This window comes from Parus major, chromosome 8, assembly GCF_001522545.3.
Source record: "Parus major isolate Abel chromosome 8, Parus_major1.1, whole genome shotgun sequence".
NCBI classification, from domain to species: domain Eukaryota; kingdom Metazoa; phylum Chordata; class Aves; order Passeriformes; family Paridae; genus Parus; species Parus major.
The window spans coordinates 19695849-19718076 of record NC_031777.1 but is presented as its reverse complement, the minus strand read 5'-3'; the positions used below and the strand labels follow the sequence as shown (position 1 = coordinate 19718076).

At 39.3% G+C, this 22228-nt stretch overlaps 1 protein-coding gene across 3 annotated transcripts in view; it reads right to left on the bottom strand.

Moving 5' to 3' along the window:
• PIGK (phosphatidylinositol glycan anchor biosynthesis class K) overlaps positions 1 to 22228 on the bottom strand; it is a 148031-nt gene that overhangs the window by 58339 nt on the left and 67464 nt on the right. The window contains exons 1-4 of one of the 3 annotated variants that reach the window (XR_002002024.2): positions 6050 to 6522; positions 4528 to 4581; positions 2412 to 2503; positions 711 to 846 (exon numbers count right to left, since the gene is read on the bottom strand). Coding sequence is in view for 2 of the 3 variants with exons in the window: in XM_015635795.3 (XP_015491281.1) it covers positions 711 to 846; positions 2412 to 2503; positions 4528 to 4581; positions 6050 to 6157 (390 nt within the window). In the remaining variant the exon portion in view is untranslated. Of the gene's footprint in view, positions 1 to 710; positions 847 to 2411; positions 2504 to 4527; positions 4582 to 6049; positions 6523 to 18211; positions 18351 to 22228 lie in introns of those variants that run through there. The other 2 variants (XM_015635796.3, XM_015635795.3) reach the window with 2 other exon arrangements.

Genomic DNA, 22228 nt, shown 5'->3' with positions numbered 1-22228 from the left:
AGTACACGTGCCCAGCTCAAATGCCAGCAACAAATCCATACCCAGGAAAAAACATGATAAAAAGAATGTAGCTCTATTCCAGTTTGGTGTCTTCACTTCTCTGTATACAATTTCAGAGAAATAAAACATCTACTATATACTTAAATACAATCCAATAACCCTTTACCAATAATTCTACAGCACTATTAAACCAAGAAACTGATGTGTAATTTTGTCTCAACTGGTAAAGACACTGCCTAGCATGAAGGAATATTACATGAAAAGAAAGGTGAAAGAATGCAGACTTTTATACAGTAATTGCTATGTAGTAATGATTTAGTTATGGCTTTTGTTTTATTTTAGGAGGCATAAAATTAGGAATTTAAGTACATATACCTAATAATTCACTTGCACACCAAAATTTTCACAGTAATTTTTATGTTGGCAAGATGAGACACTGAAGTAATTTCCATAGAAAGTTCAGTAATGTGCTTCTATTCCATTATTTAAAATAGATACACTAAACATGTCTCTAGTATAATGAACTTCAAACTCAAAATATCAGGGAGGGGAAGGGTATGTGTTTTAGACTCATCAGCTGATAATAAAAGCCCAGCCCAAAACCAGTAATATGAACAGAAAGACTTCCTCAGACTTCACAGATGCTGCACAAATCTTTAAACTAACACTAAAAGATAAAGATTCAAGTGTTTCAATTGAAGCACAGTTACCTCATAGCTTCTGTAATCCACTTCCACATCATCTCCATAGACATTTAGCTCCATGTTTTTATGACTAAACACAGTAGCAGGTTTGGGATTTCTGGGATTACATGCCATATCATCTGCCAGCATCAAGACAATGTGACTGTGGGAAAAAAGAAAAAAAACCAAACATTTCAGACATTCTATATGCTCAAATCCACATAAAAATTGCTGTAAATGCTAAATAAACAGGCTCACTCTCACATGGTCTTCTAAAGTGTCTTGGAGAGTATTCTTGACCATAGTTGAAAGTATTGCTGGCTTTTTGAGATTAATTCCAGATCTTTGGATATGGACAAGAAATGGACCTTGCTACTGAACACAGAAATCTCAGTCACACCATAGTTCTCACAGTATTTCTAAAACTCACACCTATTTTGGCTTTAATAATGAAGACAGACAGATGCAAAGAAGATGAAAGTTCTCAGGAAAGGGCAGGGCTGGTGACAGAATTTCTAAGGCACTGCTGAGGTCACCTGCACTTCAAAGGCTGCACAGGAGCAAAGACAGCTGCTTCTGAATGACATGGGCAAGAACAAAAGGTATTTTTCACTGCCTTTCAGCCCACAGCACATCCACAGTGGGTTCCCTTGGATGCATCTAAAAATTGAGTTTTGAAATCCACTCTTTCAAAAACCAGAAAGCCACTCCTTTTTTTCTTTTTTTTTTTTTTTTTATATATATATAATAAACACAGGGAACAGGATGATACTGCCAGTGCATTCATAGTTGAGTTGGAGTTAACTGGGGACGCCAGTTGTGCAGTTTTGGACTTGGACAAAAAAATGCCATACTAATTCAATCCATCAGGATATACATCTTGCAGTGATGAAGCAGGCTATACTTCTTTAGGCAGACATGGTGGAGAAACTACCAGTCCTCTAAACTACCATTAAAACCAGGGCCACAAGGAATTCTAGAGGAGCCTATGGTGCATATAGCTCATTACACAATGGATGCTGGTGCCTTAAATTCATTTCCACAGTTTTGATAGAAGTAAATGACATTCTGAACCAGCTGGATGGAACTGTGAAAACACCCCTAGAACTTCCAGTGGGAACACAAAGAAAAGATACTTCAGAACCTTTCTACTCCTGTTGTCAATGAAGAGATACTATTCTAGCCCTTGTGCTATCACTAGAGAAACACAACTTGTATGGACAAAAAAAATGGCTTCTCAAAGAAAATCAAGAAAAATGGATTTTTTCAAGGCAACTCAATATATAGGAGTTGCTCCTATAGTTCAGAGCCTTTAAAGACTCAGCGTAGTTACATATGTGGAAGTCTTACATCTTATGACAGTCACAGTTACCAACATCTCCACACTAAAAAGAAATTAAAGTACAGCAAAACTCATCTCTCACAGTACTACTGTCATTGCTGAATGCATTTAGCAATTCTCACATTACACTTATACCAGTTTGCTAAGTGGTACATTTTAGTGGCTATATCTAATTAGCCTGTTCCAAATGGAAATTTTATTATGCAACTTGTTGCTTTTCCTTTGGAACAACATTGCTGCACTTTTCACCACACTGTTGTACTTGCATTCTTTTTTACTCTTATCCAGTTAAACTGGGAAGAAAAATGTATTTCCATACTGCTTCAGATAGCGTGAGAAGTTTAACAGCATGTTTGGAAGAACTGGATTCACCAAGATTCCCTCACCTATCAGGAATTCCCAGTCTCTTGACACTTCTGTACACTGAGAGAGTATTCGCCACATGACGATAATTAAACCAGAATCGAGATGTACACACCTTGGAACAAAAAAAAAAAAGCATATTAAATAGTGTTAATACACAAGTTTGCCTTACACATTGCATCAGAACAGCGTGATTACAGGAATATTAAAAAAAAATAGTAACAACTCAGAAAGAATACAGTAACACCAAGAAAGTCATGATATAAGTTATGTAAATCTTGTGCCAAAGCAAAAAATTCTGAAAATAAAAGTTAAAAACAAAAGTCCCTAGCATACTGACTCAAGATAAAATTGTCATAAACCCTTACTACAAATAGAAAGTGGCACTTAAAGAATAATTCAGCAACAGTAAGTGGATAAGCTAAATTTTTTCATATGCTTTCTCCTTATCAAATGGAAGAGAGATCAAAGGAAGAGTTCTCATCTCAATAGCAAATCCATTGTGGGACCATTCTTCCACAAAGGCACAGGTGAATTAATTCATGCAGAAGATACAGAGGAAAATGCACTAAGGACATTTGCATTCATGGAGTCAAAGTAAGAGCAAAGTGAGCTCTAACCAATATAAATACAAATGAATCTGGATACAAATTTTCAGAATTCAATTTCTACTGTTCTAACAGGCAAGGCATCAGGGGTCATTCTCTTTACTTATGCACTCCCTAAATCAGGTTCTGATTAATTTCAAAAGCTTCTAAAAGAGGTGACTTTAAAACCACAAAAACAGAGATGCAGGAAAAAGCATTTAGCATTTAGATAGTTTAATTTTCCAGCTCTAAAAGTAGAGTTGTAAATTACACTACACAGCATCTCTTTCTCTACTCTTTTCATAAAAAGAACAGAGTTGTAGCTTAAGTAATAATAAAACTCAGCCTGAAAGGATCCACTTGTGTCTCTCTCATCCTGTCAGTTAGGAATTCAGAAAAAGCCCATAAGAATCAGTCCATGAAGACATTTGCCTTTCAGCAAGATTTAAAGCTCTGAAAACAAACTGTATCCAATTTAGCTGAGACATTGCAAGGTACCATCATCTGACCCCTGCCTCCAGTACCTCCCTTACAACACAGTGGAAAGTGTGTCTAAGCTTTAAATGCAGTTATCCATGCTGCAGCTCATTAATTCAAGCTATTGATGAGGAGGGATTGCTCTATGATCACAGGTTTGAAGTGCCTGTCAGTAGTAAACCCCTCCCTGCTTTACTGCTTCAAAAATTAGTAGCAATTGTTACAAAACTTAACGATGAGCCACTGAGAAAATAAAACTGGCAGAAAATCTGTTCAGCCCAGAAAGTTTATGTCCTTGGACCTAATTTTCCACCTTCTTTGTGTGTTTTTATGGGTACTAATGAAAGCATCTATTTTTTAATAGAATTAAAATAGTATGTTATGTTTTAATAGTTTCAAGTTTGTACATTGTAGAATATAGAAATTATTTCTTCAATTAGTTACTGTTAACTATCCTTTTATATTGCTCAGTTTTAGTATCTTGAAAACAAACAGCTGCTACTGAGTAATTAAAATAGTGTTCTGAAACAAATTAGTCATTAAGACCTGAATTGTGATTAAGAACCAATTGTGCAGCATGATTCAAAGCTAATAAAAGTTATATGGCAAAGAAAAAGAGAATTAGGGTAAGAACAGTTGATCTAAACACTATGTTGTCTGAATTGATTTTATTCCCAGCCTGTTATCACAAGTTAACAGACTGAATAAGAACAAAAACGAGATATAAACTCTATCTGCCTGGTCAAAGAGACCACACTTCCCTGGTATCAGAATTACACCTTTTTTCCAATATGCAGTATGCTTATTTAATTATTTTAATGCTTTCAGAACTTTTGTTTTATGAATCCTGCCATGTAGCTAGACACATTGAGTACTTGAAATTTGGTCATATTGAAAAGATAATTTCATTATAGTGTAATAATTCTGCAGGCACAATTTCAAATTTATTCATTTCCAAATGTTTATTTTTCAATTTCTTTCAAATGAGCATGACTCTTGAATGACTGTTGCAATTATGGCTCCTGATGAAAAACTGGTAACTTTATTGGAGGAAAACAACCTGGACCATGCTTACCAAAACTGCCCAGTTATTTGTATGTCCACTTCTAAAAAACTGCTCTGCTCGATCCTGAAAGATAAAAACAATTTTAGATTTTTCAGCAATAAGAAAGAAATGACAACTCATAATTTTGTTATTTCCACAATAGTGTTCAATGCATATGTTTACCACATATTAATACTGAATAAACCTTCGAAAAGGTAGAAGAGAGGTCTTTTTCTTAACATTTGCACATTTCATGTGAATTAACTGCTCCAAATCTTTCCCTGAAACTTGCTACAGAACAAAGAGGCATTTTTAGTCACTTGCACCTTAGTTAAAACCAAAAGCCCACATACGTCTACTCCAAAGGACACTCCAAGAACAAAACAGTATGATTTATTGACCTACAGTCTCATCCTTAATGAGAAAAGCGGCTTGGATTCAATTCAATTCAATTTTCAAAAGCAGGTAAAAAATCTGAAGTTTTAACCCACTTTAAATCCAAGGTGTTTACTTTCCAAAATCATGATCTATGACAGCAACCTTCTTTATAATCTGTGTTCTCCATAGTTCCCACTTTCCTTTGGAGATGAGAGGACCCTTGCTCCTTAACAGAGAGCATAAATCAGGACACGAAAAGGGGCTAAGACTTCGCAGAGGTAAGGGACTAAGTCTGTAACGGGCAACAATCCAAATCTGCTGACTACTAAATCAGACTCAATATATTAACTCTGAGGAGTTCTGGGACGATGCTTGTGCTCTTATACAAAACACAGACTAACAGAAATCGTGTTGTACTTCAAGCAGAAAACAACCTGCAGTCTGATTAGTCATCCAGAGATTGTAAGAATATTTCTATTGTTCGGGGTGCGGGGGTTGTTCGGTCCTAGTTGTAATTAATTTCAAGCATAACAACTTGTTAATAACGCAGAATTCAAAAGCAAACAACACTCCAGATGTAGCGTGGGCACACTGCATTAAGCTAATTGCTGAAACATGAAATTACTCCCACCTGACAAACCCACTGGCACCTGCCGCGTGCAAGCGCCTCGCACCTGTGGCACGGGCACCGGGCCGGGCAGCCAGCCCGGGGCACCCCGAACCCCGCCAGCCGGGCCCGGCTGCAGCAGCAGACACCCGCTACAAGTGACAGCGCGTGGCCAAGGGAAATTTCAGACACTCGCAAAAGGATCAAAAGTCTGGAGGTTTGTAACTTTCAGCAGCTTGAACAAGGCACGCGGACCAGCCAGGCCGCCCAGCACCAGCGCTCTCGGCACACAGCGCCCCGCGGTTCCGCCCCGCCGGGCGGGGCCGGGGCCGGCTCCTCCCGCCGGGCCGGCAGCGCTGAGGACCGCGGCTCAGTGTCGCTGCCTGTCGTACCGACAGGGCCTCCGCTGCGTGCCGCCAGCGCCTCCGGACAGCTCCGCGGGCAGCCTGCGGGCTCCCTACCTGCGGCGAGGAGGCGATGGGGATGCCGGCAGCACTGAGCCCAAGGCGGCGCCCGCCCGCCCGCCCGCTCGCTCCCAGGACCCGCCGCTGCTCCCCCGGCCCGTACCTGGGGGCTGCCGGCCAGCGCTGCGCCGCAGCAGCCCAGCAGCAGCAGCAGAGGCAGCGGCGCGGCGGCCGCGCGGGCCCGGGAGGCGCCGGGCACGGCAGCCGCCATCTCACCCCGCCTCCTGCGCGGGCCCGGCCGCCGCCGCTGCCGGAAGGGGGGCGGCGGCCTGTGCGCAAGTTCCGCGGGGCGGGAGCGCCGCTGGCCCGGGCTGGGCCCTGCCCGCTGCCGACGGCCCGGCACCTGCTCCGAGCTCGCTCGGCCTCCCCGGCTCTGGAGAGCCCGCTCCTGTCCGGCTTGGCGGAACACAGGCGGTAATGGCAGCAGATCTGGCCGTTGCCTTGGGCACACGAGTTCACCGTGACTCCGTCGTGAGCTGGTGCTAGAAAACACCGGCCGCGTATCTCGCCTTGGCTGGCTCCTGAGGGTGTAACAGCAGCCGTTTCTCAGCTGCCTTCCAAAAATTCCGTGAAATCCTGGGCTCCCTTGGGGTCACTAGAGGGCAGGGCATGGCGAGCTGTGAGCCGAGGGTGTCATCAGGTCGTGGCCACAGGGCTGCGTTGGAGAGTGGAGGGAGAAGGACCACATAGAGCAAGGGATATAAAGCTAGTTGGTTTGGGTTTTTTTAAATGAAGCCCTGCTGTAGCTTTGCTTGTAGTGCATACATCCCTCAGACTTCTATTTCAATCATCAAACTTTTATTTCAATGTATTGAACCACTTAATATGATTCTTTTATTTCCACTATCTCATGTTGTCGCTGCTTTGTTCAATTGCCTGATGCCTGCTATTGATGAAGATGCAGAATCGACCCTGAACCACGGAAGCTATTTCCTTTTCCATGTACTTGTCACCAGCAATGACCTTCCCAAACAGGAGCACATTTCCGTGTATTGATGCTGGAATTTCAGTAGCATCACATTTGCTATTTTAAATCATCACTGGTTTCCTTGACAATCACCTGTATTAGATTTTACTATAAGATAATAATATTATCTATAATTAATATTATAGATTTTACTACAGATATTACTCCCTTCAGAATACCACAGCTACCAGCTTCTGTTGTGCCTGAACCCTGAACTCTTGTGTGAGCCTATTGTGAACCTACTGAGAAGTGCCATAGTTTCAATGTCTCTTGGTGCCTTCTTGTAAGCTGCACTGTTTATCTTCTTCCAGAAAGCTAGATGAATTTAGAACCAAGCTTAAGCTTTTTTCTTGTCCATTCAAATGCTTCCATTTACACAAGGATAATGCTAAAGGATCATTTCAAGCATGTATTCATGCAGTTTGGTAAATTGCTAAGCTGATTTTGTGTGCTTTGACTCAGATAGCACCTCATTACCTTCCTGCTCCCATGTGGAGGTGCCCAGAAAACATGTGACAGGTCTGAGCCTCTGACTGAACTTCCTTCAGCAGGAAGAGTTCCTTGCTCTTTGCATTTATTACAAATATTCATCCTTTGGTAACATGCACGTTTTCACACAGAAATAATGCCAGCAGCTATATCATGATGATGCATCTTTGAACCAGACATAAGTCCTGATGTTTGTACTGTGTGAAAAGTTGTCAAATATGGCCAAAAGGTGCCTTTTGGCTTACCAAGAAACATTCCTGATGTGAGAAGTAATGAATGCCTTTTCTGTGAATAAAATTTTAAATCATCCTGTTTGCCTACAAACTCCTGAACCTCCTGAAATTTGTATCAGAGGTGACCGTAATTTTTTCATTCTCTGGAATGTTAGATTTTATAATTTTAAAGCATTATTTAAAGGTCATGGTGTGTGATTTGCTGCTTAAGAAAATAAATTGAAAAAATGGGAAAAAACAGTTCTGTGGCATTGAAATGATAGAAACACAGGTTAAGAACTGCAGCAAATTTTCCTTACTTGAAAGATCAGTTGTGTTTCTCATGGTTCCATGTAGCTGGGTTTGCAACAACCAGAAAGGTTCAGCTGGCTCCTAATGTAAAAGTGTAGCTGCAAACTCCCAGTTCTTGTGTCCCCTGGTGTTGTCTGCAGTGTGTGAGCAGTGTTTGGATCAGCTACAGCCACACTGCAGGGAATACTCTTTGATTGTAGGTGTTCAGGTCCTAGTGCTGCCTTTCCATCGTGGGGAAGAGGCAGCACTGAATTAAGGCAAACTCAGTTGCACAAGCTCTTTGGAATATTCTAACAGAATGGCCATTATTCCCTCTGATTTATATTCTGTGTAATACAGTATATCACCTTCTTAGGTCTGTCTCTGGTTTGCCTTCTGAATTCCCTTAGCCTGCTTGAGTGTATTTTCTAATGGATCTATTTCTCCTTCTACTTCTGGCTTTTATTTCTTTACAGGCTCAATCTTTCTGGGCTTTAGTATTCATCAGACATGTATGAGTATGCCAGTGCTTCAGGCAGTACTCCTGGAGGTGGTATCACTTCTCTTTTTTTTCTCCAGTAAGACAGTACCAACAGCTTTGTCCTCATTTTTTTCACCTTTATTCCCTTAGGCAGCTCTCAATACATGCTTCCATGTCTGTGCAGGATTTTTTTGTCTAGAAGTAAAGCTCTATGCTGTCTGCTTCTGTTTCTTCATTCTGCTTTGTTTCCATGCTAAGAAAAGTACTTTCCATGCTCTGAGTGTTTTTAGCTTAACCTTTGCCGCAATGTGTCTTGTACTTCATGGTGAGTAACTGAAAGGACACCAAATGTGTATCCCAAAACAATTTGTAATTAAAACAACTGTTTATAAAGCTGCTGTAACTGCAGCTGGTATTCACATTGGTGCACATCTTGGTGCCCTTCCAGATTCTTTCCTTCTTTAGCAGGTTGCTCAGGCCCTAATCCTCTAATCTACACCCTCTAGAAATTGCCCTTTCTGAACCATCTGTCAGCTTGCTCCTGTCCAGCATGGCACAAACAAACCTTGCCTTCTACTGAGGAGGAGCAGAAATCCCAAGTGCAACCCTATAAACGCCTAAACCAGGGATTTATGATACTAAGAGTTCACCTGACACTTTTTGATCATGAACTTGGTTTTTTTTTCTGTACCAAAGATACCAATTAAATATCTGTAATTTTTTTTTGTATTAACTTTGATTGTATTACCTCTTCGTATCATAGTGTATCTTTCCCTTCTTCTATCCTCTCAATCACTCTTCAGTGTCTGCTTTCCTGTTTGTATTATACTTGCATGTACTGTCTGATAACTGTCTACTGTGTAAGAGAAAAAAAATCTATCTTTGGCTGTGTTTATAATGCTTCCAAAGGAAAATTAAATGAAGAATGACATAAGTCAACAAGAGTGATTCTTAAGGAATCATCAATAATAGCTCAACTCTACTATCCCATTAAAAATGCAGATTTATTGCTTTCTTCATTTTGACTGTCAATACAATAGATTTAAAAAATGCCGAAACAAGTCTACTGTAGTTTGGTATCTCAGCTGATAAAATGGCAACAGTAATTAAATTATTGATTGATCTCATTCAGGGGTTTTCTCTCTTCTGTTAATGGAAGACTGGCTTCACTACAGAATGTTCATACTTTGAAAATATTTACAATAGCAAATTAATACTGATAAAAAATAGGCAAAATTAATATGGTGAGAGTAATAGATTCAGAACTTCCAAAGGAAAATTATTTGAAAGAAGCCTTGTTTTCTTCTACTGAGCTGAAAGGGCTATACTCAAGGGTGCCTGTCAATAGATTCTCTTTGTACTCTGGCTAAACACAGTAGACCGTACACTTCTGTTCATCCCTAGCATCAAGTGGCTCAACTCTACATTGGAATCAAACTAGACAGTATTTGTTACTGTTATTTACAAAGTGGGATTATAGACATAATGTTTTACAGGCCTTCTGAGGGCAGAATAGAACACAGGCAAAAACGTTGAAGCCTGCAATGAAATTCAGTTGACATTTGTTCTTAATGAATTAACCATCTACCTTGTCAACAGTTCTGTTCTGTCTTTAATGATGTAAATACTACCAGACATCAAATTTCCATACTGTTGAATTGTGTAGTAAACCAGTATTTCATCTTCAGAAGACATGAAGTTACCAACCATTCCAACTGTTTATTCTGTTACTTTTTTGGTTAAAAAAAAAAAAAGGTAAAATGTAAGAAAACAAAACATGGAAAATCAGTGGCATCTTATTGAGATAGTTTATTAGGTGAATCACATTTAGTCTTTGTGAATCAGCATTTTTCTCAATAAAGAAAGCTGAAAATATTTTCTCAGAGCATTATTAAAAGAGCAAAATTGCTATTAAAAGACAGCAGTAACCCCCTCCCCCCCAATGTATTATCTATTTAAAACATTATTTAAAATTACCCTCCCCACTGAATTTATTCATTAGTATTTCAAAAGGGTTCATTTTCAAATAGAAAATTCATGGCCTTCTTAATTAGGAACAAGATAAGAATCTTAATTAAATTGCCCTAAATAAAGCTAAATTTAGAACCAGTTTTACCTTTGACTTCAAACAGTGGATAGAACCTTGTGTGTTTTAGAATCGTTAAGAAGTCATCACTTTTATTCCCTGCCAGTTCTGACATCTCTGTGATAAATCTCTCCTGTGTCCTGAACATATCGAATTCCTGAGTGTCTCAGGAAAGTCCTCCCTGTAGGGATTGAGCTGAAGTGGACTCAGCTCTGCTGGTTAAATTAACTCAAATAAAGGGCAGTGTTGCTGATAGACTCATTTGAGCTCCCAAACCAATACTTAAAGCTATTGTGTGTACTCCAACTATGCTTCAGCCTGCAATCTAAATAAAACCTTTTGTCTTTCAAGTAATTGTCTTCATTTGCAAGCAAGAGGTTTTGTATTCCATTGGGAACTACTCATCAGCTATAGGAAAAAACAGACAAAACATTTGAAAAAAAAGGCAGAATGCACATCAGCTTTACCTGGAAAAAGTTAATATTATAAAAATCTTATTAGAAATAAGATCTCCAGTGAGCCCTGAGTCAACTTTATAAAAGGTTACTCATACTCCAAGTACACTAACATTGATTAACGTTAAATATTTGTACAGTGACTAAAACTGAATCCAGTATATTGCCAGGAAAGGTTATGCAGATCAATGTGTGATGGGTACTGAAATGTCATTAAACCTGAGTAGTGGAAGAGTTGAGAAGCAAAATATAAGACAAATCAAAAAACAGGCTGTTAAGCTATTTAAAGAAATATTCTCAATGAAAGGAATAACTTAATATTTTAAAATGTAAATATACATTGTTGTTGTTGTTAATTTTTATCCAGGAGTTTGGGGAAAGGGTAGATTGAAACAGCCCAACAAATTTTTAGACAAAATCTTACTTGCAGTTTTTAAAGCTGCTGCTCGACAGTGGATCAGCAAACCTTAATAATTTCTACGCCTACTCAAACTGCATAAAGCAGAGAGATCTTTTTGTTCTCTCTTTAAGCTTCATTTACCAAAATTGTATAAAAGCTGCTGTGGATTAGATGGAAAGTGCCCATGCTGAACTAAGCATGGAGTATCCTTCAACAAACTACAAGTGCTAACTCCATGCTCTTGGAAATTAAAAGTATCTGTTTCTGTGAGCTCATTTACCAGAAACTCTTCCCAAGCACAAATGCCAGAATGACTTCATAAATTGAAATTATAGTGCTTGGCAGCCAGATTATGCTATTATTTATAAAAATGAAGTCTTTTTGAAATTTCTTCCTGCACAGGTTGGTAAAAGGCCTTTTCACCATGACAGTGCTGGCACTCAGCACAGGGTGGAATTTTACTTTAAAAATTAAATGAGCTATTACGAAGCAGAAAGTCTGGAAAAAAACAACATATTCAGCAAGAAATTACATCACTGACTTGTAAACCCACCAAATACTTCTTTTCTTAAAAGCCAAATTGTATGGCCTAAATTAATAAGAATATTATTCAGACTGAGAACTGTCCACACAAGGATGCATTGTTGTGAAATCTATGGAAGTTTTTCTATATTGTTTTGCAACTCACTAATAAAGAATTCAAGCCTCTTGTTTTCACCTGTCTTTTATCTTTGTGCTAAGGAGTGTATCCTGATGAGATTTTTCTAAATGAAAGAGACCATCAAGAAAAAGACCTAGTGGTAATTAGAATTACCAATACATGAATATGTGCCTGTCATTTCTATGTATCTGTCCCGTGACCTGAACTAATTGGTGCTGCAGCTAAATATCTATATTACATGAAAATGTAAAAGCTACATTTACTGCAGTTGGTGCTCTATTACATTTTAAGGTAGGCATTTGAATTTACATGTTAATTCAAGGTGATTGATTTTCACATGGAGAAAAGACACCAATCAGTCAATCAGTTTCAATTAATCAGTGCCTTAATGGATGCATTTGCAGAAGTATTATCTCAGCAAAAATCACCTTCTTGCACTTGAACTCTCTTAGTTATCAAGGATTTCCTAAAATTTCTCTCATTATAATATTATGTAAATGCTAAAAACACCCCTTGCATTTTAGCTGCATGTGCATATTAAATATATATCTCAAAAAATAATAATACATCTCTTTACTGGGTACAGAAAGGTAAGGATTCCAGATCTAATTTTCACAAACAGAACAAATTATTAAGACTATTCAGAATAATGACATCAAAATTATTTTATGAGGTCAAGGATACATAACTTTCCTTGCTACTTAGCTTTAGAATAAGGATGGTAATCATCTGGCATTGTTAAATGTAAAAATAATTAATGCTTTTTAGCTGAACAGCACCTCATACAGAAAGATCTCAAGGCAGTCAGTGTTAATTTCATGTCATTTTGAGCCTGGATAATTCAAACACTATTCAAAAATTTGGGGTTTCTAATCTGTATTAATTTTTGCTTTCATCTGATTCTGTTTGCCTGCATATTTCCACAAGATTAGGAAAACAGTTTAATTTTTTTAATTGCTATATATTACCATGTTGTAAGAAGCATTTTTAATACAGATTGTTCTCCATGGATCGATTTTTGTCACATAGGAGACTGAATATATTTTGCCTTCTTTATATCCTCACCTAGGAACCAGAAGAGTATGGAACTATCTTTTCCATTTCCTTCAGTAATTCTGTGTCTAGTTATGATGGTCTAAAATTGCCATATTTGTTTTCAAATCCTTCTGTGAAATAAATTAATCTTCATTCATTATGCTATTTATTACCTGTGAATTCTAGCAACAAAATATATTTTCTCTCTCATAAGAGATCCTCATATGTCCATAAATCAAAAATTTGTTTTGGAAAGGAAGTATGTCTCTGGGTGCTGGTGATACTGAATGGTAAAACCAGAATATTTTCTCCAGAAAGTGCTTATATTTCAATAAAAGAAGTCAGCTAGGGAAGCTGTACATTCTACCTCTGCAGATCTGTTTCCTTTTTCCCTAGCCCAGAGGCTAATAGAGTAAGGTTCCAGTAGAAAGCCAGTAATCAGTAATTTTCAATCAATGTATATAGAAAAATGTCAGCTATACTACAGGATACTTCAGAAAACAATTTCCAAAACTGATTTAGAGGTGATTTAGCTGTATATTGTAAGGAAAGGAGTAATTTAAGGGTTCTTTGAATATTCAAGTCTTGTCCAAATAATACCAAGTCAGCTGTAAGACAATGACCACTTTGTCAGATACGCAAGAGTTAAAATTGTTGGGTTTTTTTTTAATTCCTGAACATTTTTTTAAATAAATTAGAAAACCACAGCCACTGAGTTTCTCACTTATACATCTGTGACATTTTATAGTAACCTGCCTCTGCCTTTAAGGAGTTCACATAGGAGCAGAACTTCTCCTGAAAACAGCGATCCTTAATTAACTTCGCCTGAACCCTGCCTTGTGTCGTGACTCCAACATCCAGCCAAGGTGGATTTGTTTTCCAGAGCACAATTCCCTAATCTCTTACAAGGTATTAGTAAGACAGAGCCAAGGGTCCTGTGAAGCCCTGCAGTTCAACAACCATTTCATTTTATTGGGTAGCACGACAAGAAAAAGAAAGGTCTTGGTGATTCAACAGGTGCCAAAGATTATTAGTAATTTCCAGAGTTATAAACTACATGGTGTTCAGTTCCATCAAATACTTAGCTAAAACCTTTTCTTCCATTTAGCCCAAAGTTTTCAACCCATGCCATGTTGAACCCGAGCTCAAGTTCAACCCTCATGTGATGGTTCCATCAACAGTTATCTTTGCTAATAAGCCATCTGGCAGGGTGTCAGCTTCTATGGAAAACAGGTGTTTGATCCAATTCTCATTTGTTATACTGTCAAGAAAGCATTCACTGAAGTTGGTGACTAAATTCAGGCAATGTTCTCATACATCAGCAAAAAGACAGGATGAATTTCAAATTAACATTAAAACATTTATATGGTTAAAGCATTTGCCAGTTTCTCTCACGTCTCTCAACTTAGCCCATTGTATCTTCAGGTGCAATTTCTTTATCTTGCCTACATTCTATGTTCTGATTTGTACCTAATTATTACATAATGTGCATATTTTAATCTCTAGATACTGCATTCTATTCATTGCAATGCAAGAACAAGAAGTTAAAGGGGTGAGTTCAGGAGGATTAAATAATTTTAAAAATTACTTAGGCAAAATTAAAATCCTCCCCCCTGCCCAAAATGTGTTTCTTACAGTAGAATTCAGAGTTGTAAGCCAATACCTGCCAAAGTTACAGCCTTTCTAGGTCTAGAAAAGAGGGTTTGGACAGTCATTCCCCACTTTATTATGGAATATAAAATACAAAGAGAGCTTTAGCTCTAGAAAAACTAACAAGGAGAAATAAACACCAATGGCTGACCAACATTTTGACAGCTACTGCTCTGTGCTGAATACTGGATACACACTGAATATGAAAATAGGGAACTACTTTTTAGCAGAATACTACAGTTATCACCATTGACACTTTTGAAAACAGAACATACCAACGTTATTCCATTGTGAATCCTAATTGCAAAAAATTGCCATGTCATAAAACAAGACTTTTCTTAAGATTTATTTTATTCTTTGGAATATATGTACCAAACATTCACCTGACCAAAATTAATGGTCCTCCTGTTTGAATAGTGAAAAAAAACCTGCATTTATAAGTGTCTTTCATGCAAGAAAATAGCTCATTCCGTAATCTTTCTTGGCCCTAGGTAAGACACAAATTATATCAAACAAAATTATACTTTTTTTCCCTTTGACTTGACATTGCAATGTTTTGAGCCACTGTAAAAGATATAAGCATCAAAAAATGTTGAAGTTTACTCAGTGTGAGCAATCCCTGAAATCATTATGTGACTTTTCTAAGCACTTCATACAGGAAGATGGTATTACTTGTAATTCATTTAGCTTTCTGTTAAAAAAAAAATAGTCAAGATGCTTATCTTTTCAAGAGCTGTACTTTGTGAAAGATGATTTTCAAGCAGGGAAGATTTTCATTGTATGACTGAATAACAAGTTATAGAAATAATGTATGCCAAGTAGAAGGAACTTTCTAACAATCTTGAGCTCCATAGTGTTCCCAAGATGAGATCTATAGATGTGCTTGAATTCTTTTCTATTCCCACCACCACCACCCACAAGTCATTATTCAGTTCAAGCCTGCTTTATTGACTGAATTTTGCTATGGTTTTTTTGTGTCTTGTTTTGGTGCTTTTTTCCTACAGCTACACAAATTCCCTCAGCTCATAAAGAATAAACTGGATGAACAGAAATTATTAACAGGGGACAATACATAGAATAGAACCTTAAAATCTATGGTTGGATCCTTTGGACTTTATTGGAAAAAAAACCACACCACATTTGTAAGTTTTTGAAAATTCATAGCCACTGATTTGTGTATTTATTAATCAGTTACTGAAATTCAGGAATATAAAATAATCCTCCCAAAGAGCAATTTCTGTAACACTGTGGGAAGAGGGGGAGTTTAACTAACATGAAATAAAAGCAAAAGGCATCAAGAAGCTGTAATGGATCAGACAGAAGGTCTCTGTAAGCACTCAATCTGTGCTCTCCCCAGTACTGAACCACTGTTTAAGGAGCAAGGAAAACCTCTACAGGACCTCCTGCTTTTCATCTCTCAGAGATTGAAGGACTTTCTGAGGCAATAACCTTGAAGTTAGTAAGTAATATATTGCTGTAAAATATCCTCATGCTATCGAATTACTATAAACCAAATCAAGGATAAAAACTTAAATACAAAAATATGCATTATAATTGAGAATAATTTAAGAAATGTTAACAAGACAGGAAAAAAAAAGCAGCAATTTGCCTTGAAAATAAAGATACATAAAAATAAGAAAAACAACTATTGCAAATACTAGAAGCTGCAAGAAATACATGTGAGATATTAAGGAACTGTTAAAAAAAATGAGAAGGGAAACAAAATGACATAAACCCCACTGGTCAGAGGGGAGCAACAGTATTTAAAAGACCTGTTTTTCTGAAAAAAGAAAGAAAGTGATCCTTCCAACATTTGTGCAATATGCTTGCACAGATTTATCAAAAGCAATTGAAAGACTTCACTACATATTTCTGTTCTGTATATAAATGATCAGATGATGTAATTATACCATAGCATGATAATGAAACATCCTCCAGTAGAACTGTAGTCAAGTAAGTTTTATAAATAATAGTCACTAAAAATAACTGAGTAAATCTGCATATTTGGATAAGTTGTATTGGAGTTTTAAAACAGCTGGAAAGGACAGGAAAGGGACAAACTGGAAAGGGACTCTAAGAACTCTTGAAATATTTACATTCTGGGAATATGCTAGACCAGTACTTTCTAAGGGTGGTGGCAAACGGAATTATAGCCCTGGCCACCTAATATAGAACTTAGTGGAAAAAACATAACTGGTAAGAATGTACTGGAATACAGCTTATATGAAATTTAATTAATGCCAGTTTCTGAAAAAAAGATCATCTCAGATCTATGCACAAATACCTGTTCAAGAAGGTTCCTTTTGGCTGATGAAGAAAAAAAGTGCTGATCTGATGCAATTTCCTTATTGCTGCAAGGTATTTTCTTTAAGGAGCCTGAGTGAATCAAAATTAATGTGTATATATATTTAATGACTAATTGACTGGCCTCAAAAGTGAAGTGTAAATGGGAAATACTGAGTTTTTGTTTTGGTCCTGTAGAAACTGTGTTTTGGCCATGTGCTGTATAATATTTGCATTGATTACCAAAACCAAAGAAAATCACTGGTAGGTGGCAGGTAACAAAGACTGGGGCAGTGGGAGCTCCCAGAGGGGACAGCTCACTGGTGCTGAGCACACCGGTTTCTTGGTAAACTGGATGCAAGCAAATATAAGAAGTCATACATCAAAGAATAAAGTGCAGGTGTTGATGCTCCAGTGGAGGAACCTGTAAGAGAAAACATTAGAAAGCAGAAGTGCTGGGAATCTGCCAGGTAGCCAGCTCAGGGTGAGCCCTGCTGCAACACCACAGCAGGGCACAAATGCAGTGTCAGTGGGAAAACAACAGAATGAGGGCAAGCGAGGGTGTCACAGGCAGGCTGGAAGAGCAGAGCAATGTCTCCTTTTTGATGTCACTCCAGATGCATGTAGATAAACTGGAGAGTTCAGAGAAGGGTCACAAGAATGATTATACTGTAATTGGAAAATAAAATGTACAGCTATTTAGTTTATCACAACGAAGAGGGATTTGATCATAGCATTTCTTTAAAATGTTTTTTCCTCAGCAGATTGAAATATGCATCCTCAAACTTTTAAGTGGCACGATCTTCCTTCTTCCCCTCACATGTTTTATTCATCTTGGTGTCCTCAAAATTTACATAAAATGTTAATTCTGGGACTTACCAAAATCTAGATCCAGAAATCAGATTTTTTCGGTTGATTTTTCACTACTTTTCAATTAGTGATTTAATTCACTTAAGTAACATGTTCAGGTACCAGTAGAAAAAAAAAAAGGTCTATCAGAGTGGAAAAGGAAGGTGGGGGAAACATCAGGTTTAAAAAAACCCATTAATTCTGTAGCAAAAGAGTTGAGAAAGACATTTCTCATAAAAATGAAAATATCATTTTAACAAACTTAGATTAATTTATACCACACTAAATGCAATATGGGGCTGCAAGTCAGTTCCAAATTTACATTAAAATGCATATCATTTCTGGATCAGAAGCAAATATTTCAGCACATTCTATTAAAAAGGCTGCATATAGTTGGTTTACTTACAGAATCTACAAATTCAAACTGTCCACATATCAGCCTGTGTAAGCACATCAGTCCAAGGCCATTGGTTCTGATTTAATAAACATGTCTAGCAGAGCAGCAACTTGTGTGACAAATCCAGCCACTAGTGTTTGAACAGCCACTAGGAAAAAAAAAACAAAAAACAAAACACATTTATAAAATACTGGGGTATTCTGAAGTGATTTTTGAAAACACAGAACCTAATTAAGGTTTGACTGAAGGCTATGGGTGTTGTGTAATTAGTTTAACCAAGAAGAATAAAAGGCCCAGAACACCATATCCCAGCTGATCCCTGAAAATACTGATTCATCTTAGTGCAGCTTCATGCAGCTCCTGGAGGAAACAAGAAGAATGAGCATGGAATCTGCCCAACCATATAGGATCCATAGGAAATTTTCTAGATGAATTTTCAGAAACATTATCACTTTGACAGCAAAATTTTGTTCTTTCTATTGTATCTTCTTGCCTTCCAGAAAAGGTAGGAAATAACCAAATTCATCCTTCTGCCTCACCCAGTACCCTAAAGAACTGCCTGCACCTTCAGGAATGGGCAGTGTCCTGGAGCTCAAATGAATTCCCATTTCCTTGAGCATTTTTACATCCTGTGTTATTTTCTAAGACAGTACGACCACTTCACTCCCACCTGCACTCTTGATCTGACACACAACAGAGCTCACCTTCGAACATCCCCCTTTATGTTACCTGCACAACAAATAACCCAGCATTTTGTGCCACTTTGGTTCATCTCTGCTTAATCCTTCACTGCCAATGTTCTTCAGAGCCTTTGAGAAACTTCCACCTGCAACCCTGCTTCAATAAGGGGATTCTTCTGACAGCAAATGCATAAAAAATTGCTTCTAGAAGGAGGTACCGTATTATTAGATCCAAAAATATCCTTTCCAGGTACATTTCACACATTCAGTCTGATAGATTAAGTCTGATAGATTTCCTAAATGGCTGTATTTGTTCTGAGGTGGTAATTTCTGCAGCACAGAATTTGATTTTGTGCAACAAAACAACATTTTGAACAATAATGAAGATGTGCATAATAATAATGCATAATTTTATAGCAGGACTGTTATTTCTGTTATTTTATTTTCTGTTAGCATTATCTAACTGAGCAAAATGCCAGGAAGCCTACAGTAAGAAAACAACAAGGACAAGACTTTACACAAACATATTTCACATTCCTGAGGAAGATGCCATGGAAAGCATATGAAGTGAAGTATTTTCTCTTGCCAAACCAGGACATTGGATGAGATACTTATTTACCCATAAATGTTGAGTATATAAAAATATATATTCTGAAAGCCTATAAATGGAATTTGTCCAAGACAATGATAATACAGATGAATTTTTTTTTTTTGTATCAAGAAACAAATAAAAAAAAATTCCACCCACAAAATGCCAAAACCACAGCTCTGTGTTCCAAAATAGAATGGCATCTTCTATTAGCCCTCCTTAGCAAAGACCTTATTTTAAGAAAATATCTATTTAATTTAATTCCATCTTCCTTTTGTCAACCGTCATTAAAGGTCTTTTAAAAGCAATTATGTCTCATATCTTTTTATTAGGACACTGGAGCCTATTCATTTTACTCAATCAAAATTAACGCACTGTGCTTTTAAATTAATTTACATTTAGATGTATTGAAATTTTAGCAGAAGAAAGTAGGGTTAAAGCCACATGCAGATTTTATGGGAGGATGAGGAAAACTGCAGAATGCTGATAAAACTCTTCAGTGAAGACCAGTGTCTTCCTTGAACATATGGGAAGTATCAATTCAGTGACTGCAGCTTCTCTAAGTAGACACCACTGGATTCACAGAAACTGGAGCTGGAAAGGCACTTAAGCCAAACTGCAGAGACACTTCAGCTGTGATTTCCCAGGAGCTTTGCACTGAAACAAGTTTGCGCAGAGAGCTGTGTGCTCCAACCCTGGAAGTGTCCAACACGAGGCTGGATGAGGCCCTGAGCAACCTGATCTTTTGAGCAGCATCCCTGTCCAGGGCAGGGAGTCAGAACTAGAAAGTTTCTAAGGCCCCTTCCAACCCAAACCATTCTATGATTCCATGGGCCATCCAACAGTCAATTGCTGTGAAGGGATTTTAATTGCTGCCCTTTATGTGGTGGGAATATTTGGATGATCTGGAAAACCAACCTGTCCAGTTTGTCATTGAAGATCATGGGACTGCCTTCTGGGCAGCATCTAGCTGTTCATGGAATGAACAAGGACTGAAAGCTTCTTCGGGAGAAAGGAAAGTGCCTACATTAAAAGCTGGAGGCTGGGCTGAGGAAAATGAGGGCAGTTCAATTACAGAAATAGCAAAACAAGGAACATGGCTGAGAGGGAGAAGCTTGTCAAATTGATATTGATCCACAAATCATTTACAAATGGGAGAAGCTTCTTAAAAGACACCTGAGAAGAACTATCCATTTTCCTTTCTGTCTGAAAAATGGAGATGTACATACAGAAAGCAATTGCTCAGTGTTGTTTATAAGCTTGTAGTTATGTAACCTATTTGTGTTAGGGTGTGCATCAGTACAACTACAAGGATATTCTGTTAGAAAAGATAATAAAGTTAAAAACTAATTGGAAAATCAGACTTGATATAGGACACTTCCGCAACCGAAATACTCTGACTTCCAGTGTGCCACAGAGTATCACAGAAGCTACCCACTACTTAGCACTTCCCAGAATACATCTAGAATAACGCATTTGGTTTGGGGCTCCCCAGTAAAAGAGATGTTAACAAAATGGAGTGAATTTGATCCCTGTATGGGCCACTCACAAGTTGGACTTGATATATTCTGTGATTCTGAGTTGACTGGACAGCCACATAGTTGGTAAGTGATAGAGAGCACTTGTTCTACAAGATGAGCAGAGGGAGCTGGGCTTGTTCATCCTTGTGGCAGGCTTAGAAAGTACATAATAGCAGCTCTCCAAGGCTTGACAAGAGACCACCAAGAAAATAGAGCCAGGCTCTTCACAATGGTGGACAAGGAACAAATTGAGAGACATGGGAGGTGATAACTGAATAGGAGAAAACCCTTCTTCATGTCAAGACCAGACAAGCATGGGTTGCCCAGAGAGGCTCTGCAGTCACCACCCTTGGAAGGTCTTGCAAGATGAGACTGAATAAAGCCCTGAGCAACCTGGTCCGACCTCAAGAGCTGCCCTTGCCTTGAGCAGAAGCCTAGACCAGAGATCATTTCAGATCTCTTCCTGTGACTCGCCGATCACAGATGCTCAAGACCGATCGCAGTTCGTGGCTTTTTGCCAGCCCAAAGTGTACGAAACGTCTCGCTGCTCTAGACGCGCAAACACCGTGCCAAGGGCAGAGACCGCGTTACAGCGGGAGGCTTCCAGCACCTCCGCTCTACACCGGTGCCCAGCCCTTCCCGCCGCCGCTGCCCGCGCATCCGGGGGAGCCGGTCCGCTCGCTGCCGGGGCAGCCTGCCCGCGGCTCGGCGCCAGGCACAGCCCCTCACCGCCTCCGCTCGGCGCCTCACCGCAGGCACCCCCGAAACTTTCCCCGGCAGCCTGCGCACGCTCTCGCTCCCCGCCGAAGGAAACGTGCTCCCTGTCGCTCCCTCCGTGCCGCGGGCACGGGGAGGCGGGCGGCTGCCTCCCTCCCTCCGCCCGCCCGCCCGCGGAAGCCTCGCCGAGGCTCCCGCATTGCACCGCCGCGCCGAGCCGAGCGCGGGGCTCGGGCTGCCCACCCGCCCCGCCGCGCCGCTCCCCGCGCAAGCTACGCGAGCCGCAGCCTCCGGCTGCTCCGTCCTTCCAGCCACCTTCAGCCCTGCCCGCCGCGGGGTCCCAGCGCGGAGCATCCCCCGACGGGGCGGAAAACGCCTCCCCCCAGCGCCTCGCCTACCTCGAAAAGCTGCGGGATCTCCCTGCGGGCCAGATACTCCTTCGCCTCGCCGGCGCTCATTCCGCCAGCCGGGGCCGGGGGCGCCGGCGGGGCGCCCCGCCCGGGGGGGGGTGGTGGTGGTG